Below are 13,900 nucleotides of genomic sequence, written 5' to 3' on the forward strand. Positions count from 1 at the left end.
AAATGAGACAGGCAACGCAAAGTTGGCTCTGGTTGAGCTGCATGGAAAATTCTCCAGGAGGAGAAGTTTATTAAAAGAAAGATGAAGACCAGTGTCAGTGCTAGGTGGCTGAGCACAGCACAGATGGGATATTCTAACTAAATTTGGAGCCTTTATAGTCAATGGAAAGGGCAGGAACCCTGCAGAAGGCAATTCAGAACATCTAATTTAGGTAATTATCTGTCCCTAGCAAGCACTCTGAATTGGCCTTTAGGGTAACTTCTCTCTATGCACCTACTCCACAAGAAACATCACTTTCTACCACTAGTTTCTACTTTAGCTGGCTAACACAACTATTACCTCTCTGTCCCCACTCTGCCCAGACTGCAAGAGTGTCCTAGGAGTGCGAGGTGACCGCAGAGAGGCTGAGTGGAAGAAAATGAACAAGGGTGGAAAAAGGTGACAATGGAAACCTCACCCGTATCACGTAAGAGGTAAATGCATTAAGATACATGAAGGAGTTTGATCCAGTTATAAAACAATGAGACCCAAGCCCTTTGCTGATGTGCCTCAGGATTGTTTTCATCATTTTGCTTTACTGTCAGAAAAAAACTTTTCCTGCTGAGTCATACTGAAATGAGATGCTAAAGAGCTGCCACACCAGATGTGGAAGCCCTTCAGATCCAATTTCCATCAATCTACACAGCCTCTATTTATTTATTTTTTGCCACTCAGCCCTCAGCAATTTAATAGGCTACTTTAATGTCTTCCTGCCTTTTCCTCTCTGCCTTTCTCCCAATTTCTTTCAGTTTCTGGATGGGAAAACAAGACAGGGATTCTCCTTTCCCTGGACTTTGACATGGTTTCCTTCCCTTTGCATCCCTCTTATTAGCAAACTGCTAACTACTCTAATCCCATTTTGCATACTTGTTTGCTAAGAAAATGATGATACATTAATGGAAAAGAACTACTTTTTCTTTCTTTGCTCATTTACATTTACAGAACAGATGCAGAGTGGCTCTCATTCAACACCAAACTAGTACCTGTGCCTCTCCCTCTGCCACCAGATCTGCAGCCCCAGAACTTCAGTGCCCAAAGCCAAGTGGTCTCCTCTGAGACACGGAGCTGAAATGACTCAGTCACACAACTGAGATTTCCAGAACACCATCTTCTGCCACGAGCACCGATAGCTCTGGCACCTCCCGCAAACTCCACCATCTTTAAGACAATCTGTGAGTTTCTCAGATATTTGTCCTCATGATACCTCCAAGAAGCAAAGAAGCACTACCATGCCCATTCTGAAGGGGCCAAGAAACATGAGGATACTCAGGAAAGCTAAAATTAATTAAGTCCTGAAGCTAATGCGCATCAGTTACAATACATTAAACTCTCATGTGGATGCTCTCATTTGGAAAAAAGCAGCCTCATTTTTCTGTAGACAGATTACTTCTTGGGAAAAAGAATCTACAGGGACCTAAGGTCTCTCTGCTTCAGAATAGGAAAGTCCATGGGGGGTTTCTTGTGCCTAAAGGGATGCACAACAACATCCCAGCTCAAGGCAATTTGTCTTAGCATCCTGTGGAGGCAATCCCTACATGAGGTGACCAATGCTGCCTGGAGAATCCTTGGCGCAATAGAAAATAAGCACCATAGCCTTAAATGTTACTCAAACTTTTCCCAAAGAATCTCTGAGGCTTTCAGCACAATGATCTTCAACCTCTACCTAAAGAGCAACTTCTAGGCAAACAGCTTTTGCTTTCAGCGTGGAAGCTCATTACAGATTCCCCCACATCTCTACAACATGGAAGGGAGGAGTTTTAAATATGATGCACAGAAACAGGAAAAGGTGAGGGAAAAGAAAGAAAAGAAGGCAAAAAGAAAAGTTAAAGAAAAAAACCAAATTCAGTTGCACAGGCAAAACCGCACGCAAAAATTCGTAGTGAACAAGACAACAGAAACACAAAGGAACTGATACTCCCGACACCGGACAGCTCAGACCCTAGGCATGCAGGAAGCAACAGCTCTCCAGCGCAGGACCGGCTGGCGGGATCAAAGCAGGACTGGCACCAGCACTGGGTCACAAAAGAGAAATACCAGAACCAGACGTACTTGTCTTGTAAAACAGAGGCTGAGTGGAACGATTTACATCCCTCATAGTTTATTATGAACCTTCTTAGAGATGATACTGAATTAGTTGTATTAATGTAGCAAGGAACTGGATCAGGTTCACAGCGATAAGCTTAATTAAACAATAGTTATCCACAGACTATGTTTTATGTTATAAATAAGCAACATTTATGTTGATTAATTAAAGTCACGGCTCAGATCACTAAATCCTCCTACTTTCAACCACCTTAATAAGGACAGACGCAGGAGCAGAACCCAATCACAGACATTTCAACATTTGCAAGCCTGAGTACAAACTGGGGGGGTGAGGGTGGGGGCAGGAGGAAAGGATATCTGCCAATAGCACCCTCCCACCGAGAAGGCCTGCGCCCAGCTTGTTTTTTGGTAGGTGGTCCAGGCCTCTCCACCGGGGGTTTGCTTTGGATGCTGTCACACGAAGAGCTAGGGTTGCTAGCGGCAGACGGCACCACATTCTTCCTATTTCTCAACATCTATAAAAGGCGTCTTAACACAACACTGAAAACATCTTTGAGACAGTGAACTGTGTCAGCTGCCCTCATTGATTCAATTCTTTTTCATTATCCCAACTAGCAGAACTCGCCTGGAGAGACAGACTGCTTTATCATCCTTCCCACCTCCCCCTAAGTGAGGGCTGCCCAGTCCCACCTCTGCAAGGGCAAACTGCTATCTCATCCGCAAACTTCCAGAACCCCCCTCCTCATTGCCCCCTCTTTGCCATCCCTCTCATCTCCCAGATCACAGTCTCAAGAGAACCACTCACCACTCCCGAGCCAACACTAAGCATGCAGAGTTAGAGGGAAAAACTCTGGCCCCTTAAGAAACCTAGGGCAAAAACATTCGCCCCGTGAGACTTAAGGCTTAGAGATAAAATTCCCATTTAAGCACTACTCTGAACTGGGATGAATTGAGGCTTGTGTTTAACTCTCACTCTAATAAGAATATTATGGAAAACAGGACAGTCCCTTTTTCCTCCCTCTTTTTCAGCTTCTTACTTCCTCTCAGTCTGAGAGGTTTCACACAGCGCTAACAAATGACCTAGTTGCTCTGAATTGTACTGCCAGCTTGGGAGGCAAGGGTTGCTTAAACTCATCTATCTCAATTGCTCACAGACCCAGTGGTTATTAAAAATTTGAGCTGGTCAAGTTACTGTCATATTTTGGCTGCATAGAGAATATTATCATCCCTCCCTGCTACCCCCAACCCTGCCTCATGAATCGTTCATGAATCTGTCCTGATCCCTACAAAAAGACTGGGTTTGTGCAAGTAGTTTTTCTGCTCGCAGAGCACAGTCACAAAATGCTCATTTTAGATAGACCCAAATACAGAAAGAGCCTCTTGGTTTGAGCTGACCTGCCAGGACAATTCCTGTGGTGCATGGTCCATGCAGTCTTATCTGGCTACATATGGCCAACCTGCATGACTATATATGCCTTTGGCAAAAGGTCACCTGCAAATCCTGTCATGGAAACACATATGATTTGGTTTTACGATGGGCACACAGCCATCATTAGGTGAGAGAAGATGACCAAGTACAGCCATCATCGTCTTTTGGGCTTGCACTATTAATTCAGCCTGTGGTTGCAACATCAGTATAGTCACCCTAGTGCAGCTGTGAGCTACAGGTGGCAAAAAGGAGCAGTTCTCTGGGACTACAAGCCCACATCATCATTTTAGTTTCTGCTCTCTATGGCAAGTGAAGCAATGATGCTGCAATGGGAGCTTTGACATTGACCCCAGAGGGAGCCAAGACTAAGCCGCAAGTTGCTAAGGAGCCCATCAAACGGTCCCAGCAAATTCTGCAAAGATGGTTATCATCTCCTTCATCTCTCCCAGTTCTTTCCCTTTTTTTTCTTCTTAACACAATCTTACTAGATTGGGAATTGACTAATGACAATAATAATAAAAGAAACCTTTTTTACTATCAGTTTCAGCATTGGGACTATTTCCTTCATCTATTCACCATCCCAGAAATTGCCTTTTAAATGGATAACAATGATTGTGAGGGTCCAGTTATTACCTTGAAACCTCACATTTTGATACATTCAATGCTGTTCTCTTATATAAATAACAGTTATTACTGTAAAGTGATTTCCTCTCCTTCCCCCCACACTTCCAAAGAGTTCCTGCAGGAGATGGCAAAGAAAACAGTTCTATTAATATTACACTTAGGCCCTGTTGCTTTCACACTTTAACTCCCATCATTAATCTTCTAATGTGTCTTTAAACAAATGTCATTTATTCCACAACTCTCTGCCTGCTATTCTCCCGTTTTCTCCTCTCCCTTTCCCCCAGTACCCTTCTCCTGTGAAGTGGGAGTTTTTCCTCCCCTGACTCATTAGTGGGTGTTGTGCTCCTGCCAGTCCGGGAAAAGCATTTCAGCTCTTTTTCAGGCAGTTTACTGGTAATTACAAGAAAAATATGAGAGCCCACAATCAGGAAACACCCATCAGTAGGAGCTGCGATGGGAGGATTTCAATCCTCCCTGAAACCTTGCAGTGAGGATCACAGGACAACTGTGCTGAAGAGGTTATTCTATGCTAATCCTAGGGTGACTGTCACCTCAATGGAGCCGCGTCCTTCTGCAGGCTCTTAGCACAGGGGATAATGTCGCCTCTGGCACACAGCATCCTCTTTTGAGCACACTACAAATGCAACCGCCAGATGCCACTTGTATCTGATTTGATGACGATAAACAAGGCTGTTCTTTTCATTACATAGTCATGGGTCAACTGAGCCTGCACCCCTGCACCTATCGACCCTCTGCACAGCCCTCTGGGGAAACAGGCTGGATGCCAGCTTACAGTACGTCAGGCAAGCCCAACTGCCCCTGGTTTCCAGCAACTCACAGTCTCTGCCCAGCACCTCTGCGAGGGGAGCAGTGCTGTCACCCCAGCGTATCCATGGGCACCAGGTGCAAAAAATGGTACAGTCCAGTTCCACCGTAGCATTTACAGGCCAATGCTCCCAAGGAGCTGACTGCAGCAGGAGTTTGCATCTAAAAGGCAGCGCAGTGCATGACACACTATGCCACACGCCAGCCAGACCGGGCTCTGCAGGCATCATCAGGGTCCCGCTCACGCTGCCAAAAGCACCAGGCTAGAATGTTGATCCAGCAAGGAGAGGGCACGCTGACCTTCTAGCAAAGACAAAAAAATATTTGCTAGACTAATTAAGCTAATTAAGGCTAATTACACATTAGCCATGAGGTACACGGACATAAAACCACAGTTCCAAGAAACCATGCAACTTCCTGCTTACAAGCTCTGTACATGAGGGCTCTGGCACCCATGAAGCCATTTCCCCAAAACAACTGGGAATTCAGTCCCTCAGCTAACAGTCTGTCCATGTAACATGCAGGTGCATTGGCTAGGACATTCTCAACAGAAGAGGACCCCTCACTAAAAGTTTCATTTCTGTAAATGGGTTAGTGACAAGACCAAGTGAATTGAGGATAAAAAGAAAACAACCTTCATAGACTATCCACTTTAGAGTTAATCAAACTTCCCCTGGCATTTACCATCTCCAGCAGCAGAAATAGCAAAGATTAACATCTTGTGTTACCTTAGGTAACTTTTGGACATCCGGACTTTTCTGTTTTCTCCTCCTCCCGAGAGGAATGATATTCCTTCTACCCTTTCTCGGTTTCAGCTTCTTCTTTATTATCATCTGTCAAGTCCAATTAACATGTACACCAACATCAGGGAAGATTATTTCTGAAGTCTCCAGTGAGAGCCACCTGACAGTAGCCTCCACCCTTGAGATGTCTGGGTAAACTCCCCAGCAGATTTCCATCTCTATTCAAATGACTCCTCCCCAGGGAGCCTCAGAGCATGTAACACACATCTTGCAGCATTCGCCTGCAGCGGCAATGGAGGACATTTTGCCTGTCTGGAGAGCAAATGAAGCCCCTGCTACTGATTAGGCAGACTGTTGGATGCCATGCCCTGCCTACTTCCTCCTAGGGCAACAGGCAGGGACCCTGCCTTGACTCAAACCCCTACCTGCAAGCTAGGGCTGACAAGGAGAGGGGTCATCTCAAAAATTCACAAGTAACTAAATGAAGACACTGAGATCTCAGCACAGTAGTAGTTTCTACTACTATTCACAACTGCACAAGGACAGGGGTCTGTTTCCCTTGGGGAACGTCCATCCATAACGGACACTTGCAAGATGCGCCCCATCCTTTGGGAGTCTGTGATCTAATTCAATGCTGCTGCAAGTGCTAGCATTTGAACTGCAATGGTGGCAGGTATCTTTCAGCATTTCGCAGCTAGGTGCATTATTTTATTTTGGGAAGGGAGAGGAGGTAAAGTAGGGATCCAAACATCAACCAGTCATTTGGTCAGTACTAGGGGCTAGCTTCTACTCTTGATTTTGCCTAGTTTTCAAGCAAGAGAAAGTCAATTAAACAGTATGTCCCTCAGCTTGTCCAGTTTAGAACCATTTGTCTCCATGACACGAACAAAAGACTTGATTAATACTGAAGTGTTTTTGCGAACTTAGACTCTTGGACAAAGTAGCCTGAAACTTGAGTAAAGAGCTCATCCTGAAATGAAGAAAACATGCTCACTATTCTGAAACAGCTGCAGGAATACCCTGTGCAGGATGAGGCCCAAATCAAACAGGCAGTACTCAAGTAATGTGACATGGCAAGAGCCACCTAAAACAAAGGTGTCTCAGGGCTGAATGAAGATGGGCAGAAAGTACTTGTCCCCACTGGTAGTGAGGTTTCCAGTAGTTGCCCAAGGGGAAATGCAGTATGTTACTAATCTGACCGTACCCGTTGCTGCCTGCAAGTACATTTAGTAGTAGTGAGAGATGGCAAACCAGCAGCTGCAGAGCCTAGATTCCTCCAGCAACTCCCAGTGCAGAATGGCACAGGCACAGCAGAGAAAGCATGACCCACACTCATTTTGCCTCCATGCCTCTTTTGGTGAAAGGATGTGCATCCACCCGGCCTGAGCTTTCTCTAGAGGACTCAAACAACAAAGGGGCCAACTGTGAGACCGAGGATATCTGCAGCGTAACTAGAATAGTAGTTTAACTTCCCAACAGCATTACACCAAGGATACATCAGTGAGACATAAGCCACTTCAGATGTGAGCATGCAAAGGTTCATATGTGAAGACATTATTCCTCTTTGGCTTCTATAGTCACAAGTATCAGAACAAACTCCTCCACAAAGATATACATGCTCATTTCTCTAGATGTCTCTCTCAGCTGTCCTTGCTAAAGCAAGGAATAAATTCTGATGAGAACACCTGAAGCTTCAATTGCCATTTTTACCCCCACTGGCTAGGAAACTAGACAGCCTGCAAGAAGCAAGTAGATTTTTACCACTGGAGAGGTCTTTAGAGAGATGAGTCATTGATTTGTACATCTTTTCCCCCAGCTCCCACTGCTCTGATGGCCCAAAAGGATGCCACTGGAGTTTCCCAGCAGAGAAGAAATTATATCTTCCTACCTTTTGTCAAAGTCCCACTCCTGCTTTTACAGAAACAAGAACATCTCTCTTTCCCAGTCAGCTGTTTACTGGGATAAAATGATTTTGGGCCCATAACTTGGCTGTTTGCACGTGTCTTCTCTGAGCTGTTCTGTTCCCTCCAAACTCAACATGCCTTTCCCCAAAAATGCTTGGCCACGTTTCCCATGTTCCTGATTAACTAGCTAATCTGGATAGAAAATAAAATCAACAGGAAATTAAGGCTGTACAAGCACTACATCTTTTCTGCTTTAAACAAGAGAGAAAGAGGACAAAAAACAAAAACATTCTCTCAAGAAAAACGTCAAAAAGTTACGGGGGAGGAGGTGAAGTGTTAAAAACACCATTTATCCTGGGGAACACACATAGCATATGTTATACTACATACATATACTAGTATACATGTATACTACATACCCTTAATAAAGGAAAACATGTTAATGATCGGAAATATCACCTTTTTTTAAAGTAATAGCCTGAGATCATTTGGGAATAGTTTCTAATACAACTGGTTCTGACACTGCCATTTCTGGAAGCGGTCGCTTTCTGCTCTTTTTTTTTTTTGGTGGATAGTTTGCCACAAGGGTGTTTTGGTTTTTTTTGCTAGAAAAAGGTCACATTTAAAAAAAAAAAAAAGCTGAGATAATTTTTTGGCATAAAAAACCCTGACAATGTCTTTTAGGCCAAAACTGGTTAGTTTCAAAGCCATGAAAAAATTTAAAATTTCACAGGAAAACCAGTCTAGTAGATACCTTTCTCAAAGACACAGAGTGCTCTCATTATATTGGAAGCTTTTATAGAATGTTTTCTCTTGTGTTTCTGTATTTGTGCAGGACCTGGTGTGTGGCTCATGACCAGAGTTATGAGATGCTACTACAGCAGCAAAGAATATTAATCAATTTGCCATAATTTCTTTTATTTTTTATATAATCAAAATCTTAGAGAGAGATTTACACACACCCCTCTATATATACATATGTATGTAAATAAAGCAACATGGAATAACAGCTTTTTTTTCATCAACCAACAGGCTAATGGACTCCAGCCCTACTGAGAGCAGCAAAATTCTGTTCTGCACTTGACCCAATTGATTGCTGATTGCAGGCCCTGGCAGGGGACCAGTTATTAAGGTATTTGTGCCCACACCAGTCCTCGCTAGCTTACACTCAGCAAAAACCATCTGCTGACACTGCTTACGGGAGCTGACAAGAGACAGTTCCACCTCCACCACCTCACCTCCGAGCAGGACTGCACGAGTCCAAGACTCAAGGACTTCTACCAAACTCCTTTCACAACTAACTCGAGAATACAGCATACACACCCCAACCACCTTGGCTCAAATAGATACTAAAAACTATCATGTACCTAGACTGAAAAGGTTGGCAACACCCACAGCTCAACATTCAGAGCTTCAATTACATCAATTAGTGTCCCTATACACGGCTAATATTGGAGACATAGGAGAGGTTTTATTATCCAAATAGAAAATCAGTTTTTGTGTCCAGATGGTCACTGGAGGCGCTGTAATTACCATACTATCACTGTGACTATGCGTGTTTGGGCTGGTTTCAATGGAACCGGCTATGTTTATCTGCCTGGAGTAGAGCCTGTGCCATCTGGGCAAGACGAGGTTCATTGTCTGCCTGGCATTGACGGGATAAACACAGCTCCCCCATTCACTCAATTGCCATTTATTAATATTGACTCTTCTGGAGAATGAAAAGCGCCCAGAGTGACATGAAAAAGACTTTTCATTGAGTGGAGGAGTGATGCAAGAAGCCTCTCAGCACCAAACAGCTCTCCACAGAGGCTCAAGATGGTGCCGGGCTCGAGCTGTGTGTACACACAGGGACATGCTCCACACCACAGCGTCAGCCTGGCCAGCCCTCGCTGCGCTCCCAGGCTACCTGAAAGTCTCTGCTCCCGTAGGGGACAAGCGAGTGAGGCACGCACTCAACGCTGGGGAAAACCACAGCCCTAACCCCTCATACGTGTGCTCCCCATCCCAAGTCTGCAAGCACTGAGAAGCCAGACAGGCTTCGGCTGCACACCACAGCTGTCTCAGATATGTTCCCCACCATTCAAGTTAGTAATGCTGTGGTGTGGGGGGAGCAAGGCAGATGACCTGCTCAAAACAGGGTCCACGACAGCAGTCTCTAAAAGTAGGAAGACTGCTGGAGCTCCTGGTTTGTGTTAAACCACTCTTCATTAATTAGCTACATAAGACGACACAGCCTAGGAACGCTCTCTAGCCTGGAAAAGGCAGAGCAATTCAAAGCCTCTCAGCTAGCTAAATTAACTAGCTGCTTCCTATGCTGCAAAGGTGCCTAAAAGCAACCGAAGTCCAGCCCCAGCCATAAAGTGCGCAGAACATGCACAGGGGAGGCTCAGCCGTAACTTCTGAATGCACTCCAGCTTGCTACCTGGTATTATAACGGCAGGCAGGGAATGCTCAGAGCCAGTTAAGTCTCTAAATACCATTAAAAATCTCCCATTAGTCCCCTCATGTCATCTCCCTATCTGAAAAAGCAGGAGGATAATCCTTCTGTTCTCCAGTCTCACCTGTCTGAAGCAGAGATCCTCTCTCATTGCGCAGCTAGATACTCAACAGCCGAGGTTAGCACCAAGGACAGCTCCTGCAGTACGGCTATTAAAAACAAGGGAAGGAACACAAAAACGGTTGCCTGTGCAGGAATGAAAAATATTATGAGAGGACCTTATTATTAGAAAGAAGATGGGAAAAATCTTGGAAGACACGAAGCCCAACATGGTTCTATTAAGACTGAAACAGGTTACAAAAGTGAGTCCGTGAAAATGGATTTATCATTCTCTCCTGACCTGACATCGCCTCAATTAAGTTTTCTTATTGAGGTAACCCAGAGCCTGCACAGCTAGGTAACAGATGGAAAGGACTGTCTGTGAGGGTAAGTGGAGGGTTTTCCTGTCTAGAGTTACATAAAGAAATTTGTTACTTTTTTCCTGCATTCAGTGTTTCTGATGAGGTCAACAGGGAAGAAGCAGAGAAAGCCTGGATTCAGATTCAGATTTTTCACATCAGAGGGGAAACAGTCAAATGGAAAAAGCTATGGAAACAGTAACTGGGAAGTTTTCTGTGTGCCTTTTCTCACCTCCAGCCCTACTTCTTTATTTTCTTTAAAACCACCACATTAACTTGTTTTTAAGGAAAAACATAAAACTCACTCCTCTGCGTTTCCCAACACCGTGCTCTGATGGTTCATTCTAGAAAAAGCAACCATCCCAGTCACCGCTACAACATTTACCGGCTCACCTGGAGATTGTGATGTCTCCGGGCACCCCTGCTCTCCCCTGGGAGCCAGTGCTCCCACCGCAGGGCACAGAGGCTGGGCGCTCCGGGGTCCTGCACCCAGCTCCCTGGAGCACTCCGAGGGGAAGGCTTGCGTTGCTGGGCTGGTCGGAAGAGACCCCTCCAATGAGGTATTGCTCCCTCTTCATTCACCAACGGGGTGGACAAATGCACGGGGAGCCCTGGGGAGGGTGAGGGGGCCCCAGCTCATGCAGACACCTCTCGTCAGGGCCCACAAAGTCTGGCAGAGATGTAAAGACTCTTCCCTGTCTGTCTAGGATGACAGTTTTTGGAAGAGGAGCAAAGGCAGGGTCCGTACTACCAACCCAGCAGTGCACTTCACTATCCCCAAGACAGCCAGTAGCCAGTGGGTATTGCAAGGTCTTTCCTTGCTCTTTGATTTTTATGTATTATCAGTTGCCTGCGGTGTTTTTTCAGTAGCTGGCCAGAAAGCTGCCAGTTTTCCTTTCTTATTGAGACCTCACAGAGCTTGCTTGTCTCTGTGTCACCTTCAGGCTATTGCAGTGGGCTTTATTTAGAGACATTCCTGAAATCACTCCAGAACTTCCTCCCATCCCTGCTCTTTGTATTTCACATTAAATTAATCAACAGCAAGAGAAACTGGAATCCCTGCCTTTAAGTTTCTGAGCTCATCCACTCCTAAGATTTTCCTCTCCAGAAAAGCTTATTTAACCTGACATTCTTAATTCCTAGTGCCCCAGGAGAGAGAGATTTGCACATTTTTTGGCAGAGATTTAACAGGGCCCCAACGGTCCATCTGCCAGGGAAGCCAGCTAAACACACTGCATCCCCATGGAGGGGTCAGAGGACCTCATATCTGTTCAGGGCTTCAACCTCTCTCCTTAATGCCCTGGCCTTTATCCAGCAGCTGAAGCACAAGGACTCAACAATAGGGGAATTGTAGGGATATCCCTCTATTAAAAGCCTGTCAGCTTACATAGGCCTACAGTAGCATCAGCCGCTCTGCTGGAAGGGATTCGAGGAGGTTTACTCACTGCCACAGTCAATCCATCAGCCATGCAGAGCCTTCGGCGGGGCAGCGGGGACTTCCCCAGCAGTTTTCCTGGTGATATTTCTATGGCCTGAGCTGGGAACATGTTCAGCTGTTCAAAATGTTTGGAAAACCCAGGGGATGGAGCAGGGTCTGAACACAGCCAATATACAAGCAACTTTAAGCGTTTTCCCCAGCTTTGCTTAACTGTCTTTCTCCTTCCCTCTTATTTGCATGGCTGCTGCTAATTCTCTCCCCTCCATTTCAAACCCTCCAGAGGTAAGACCAGGGCCCATTCCTCCACTAGCATGAATGGAAATAGCTTCCCCACCAAGAAGAAGCAATGCTAGCCATTTAATTTCCTGCATATCTTTAATTTTAGTCTTGAATATATATTGCTTACTTAAAAAACACACACACAAATGCCCTAGAAAGCTTCAACTTAGCTTCAATTCTCCAGTGGAAACAGGTGAAAGTGTTTCTGAGAGATAGTCCTATGCTGACAAGAGAAATATGAGAAACTGCTCTCGCAGCCAAAAGAACTGGAAATTGGGCGGTATTCTCTGGGCACAAGGGACAGCACAAGCGTGGTCCCTGATCCACCTCAGAATTCATCCACTAAGTGCCCGCACTGAAAGCCCAAGGGGGGTCGATGCAGTACCTTCTGCTGGCAGTGTGGTTCAGCACTGCACGTTGGGTATGCTAGATGGTTTTCCAACAGGAAATCAAGGTTTTCTACAGAAAAATTTGGGTTTCCGTGAAAACTTCTGAAAAGGGGGCACGGAACAGAGCAGGACACAGCAAAGCCAAAGAAAACCATATTCACCCAGCAATGACCAAATCAGGCCTTCTGATTAAAAAAGGGGCAAAAATCTTCATGATGGTAGTGAACAGACGTTGCCCCCAAAGAGTGTAAACAGAAACGCCTCAAGACGACTGGTGGTTATCGACAGGAAAGCCCAGGAAACGCAAACACTTTCCATCGCCAGCACAGGCACCAGCCCCAGCACGGCGCTGCCCAGGCACCGTAAGGGCGCTGCGCTACTCACAAGGCCCAAACAGAATCGCAGCCTCTCACACAACCTGGCATCCAGGAGCTGGGCAAAGCAATGTTTGCAATACTCAATTTGATAAGGTTAATTTAAAAATAAGAAAACACATACACACAGCCAGGCGGAAGGGAGAAAAAAAAAAGAGAGAGAGAAAGAGAAAAGCTACGTTTCTTGCTCCCCATGTTATCTCACTGAAGAGATCCAGATAACAGAAAACACAACAAGCAGAAATCTAGACTTATTATTACTGTTATTTACTGCAGGGCCAAGAGAAGACTTTGTGGAAATGCAGCTCCTCTTAGGTGGCCAAACAAAGCTCCATTGGCCATTGCTTCCCACAGCAAGACTACAATGGACAGAAACTAATCAGCCCAACAGTGACAGAAGAAAAATACTTCCATTAGAGGTGCAATTATGGACACCATCCTGTACTTGCCCTGGACCAAATATCCACCTGTGAATCCCAATCAGCCGAGATCAGCCGTTGGCCCTTCCCCCTAAGACCTCCCTGGTCTGTAAGTGAAGCGGTACAAAGTTTATGCACCCATTAGGGTTTAGGTGGGACAAACACCCCAGCCAGGGGTGTCTCTCGGTATGGGATCAGTGTTGCTCTTGTCCTCATCTCTGCTATTGACACCACTGAAATCTTTTTGTCATGGGCAAAAGCTACCAGTAAAAAAAGCTCTTGAAGGCAGAGGCAGCATGATTGGGGTGGTGAATTTAAGCCCATTTCCACAGGTGAAATGAAAGAAGTAATATATACATGATATATCACACCATGCCACTGTGTAGCAAAGACCTGTCTGAGGCTACTACATGAGTAACGTCACTTAAAATCTTTTATTACTACTTTTTTTTTTTAAAAGGCAAAGCAAAAAATAAATGACATTTTTCCAGCCCTG

General features: G+C 45.2%; 1 protein-coding gene across 7 annotated transcripts in view; it reads right to left on the bottom strand.

Moving 5' to 3' along the window:
* GRIK4 (glutamate ionotropic receptor kainate type subunit 4) overlaps window positions 1-13,900 on the bottom strand; it is a 147,019-nt gene that overhangs the window by 95,226 nt on the left and 37,893 nt on the right. Inside the window, exon 2 of one of the 7 annotated variants that reach the window (XM_026073009.1) lies at window positions 10,172-10,256. The exons of 5 other annotated variants lie outside the window; for them this stretch is intronic. In XM_026073009.1, coding sequence (XP_025928794.1) covers window positions 10,172-10,198 — 27 coding nt within the window. In that variant the 5' untranslated portion in view covers window positions 10,199-10,256. Of the gene's footprint in view, window positions 1-10,171; window positions 10,257-13,900 lie in introns of those variants that run through there. One more of the 7 variants, XM_026073008.1, reaches the window with a different exon arrangement.

Source organism: Apteryx rowi, unplaced genomic scaffold (assembly GCF_003343035.1).
Source record: "Apteryx rowi isolate R43461 unplaced genomic scaffold, aptRow1 scaffold_356, whole genome shotgun sequence".
NCBI lineage: Eukaryota > Metazoa > Chordata > Aves > Apterygiformes > Apterygidae > Apteryx > Apteryx rowi.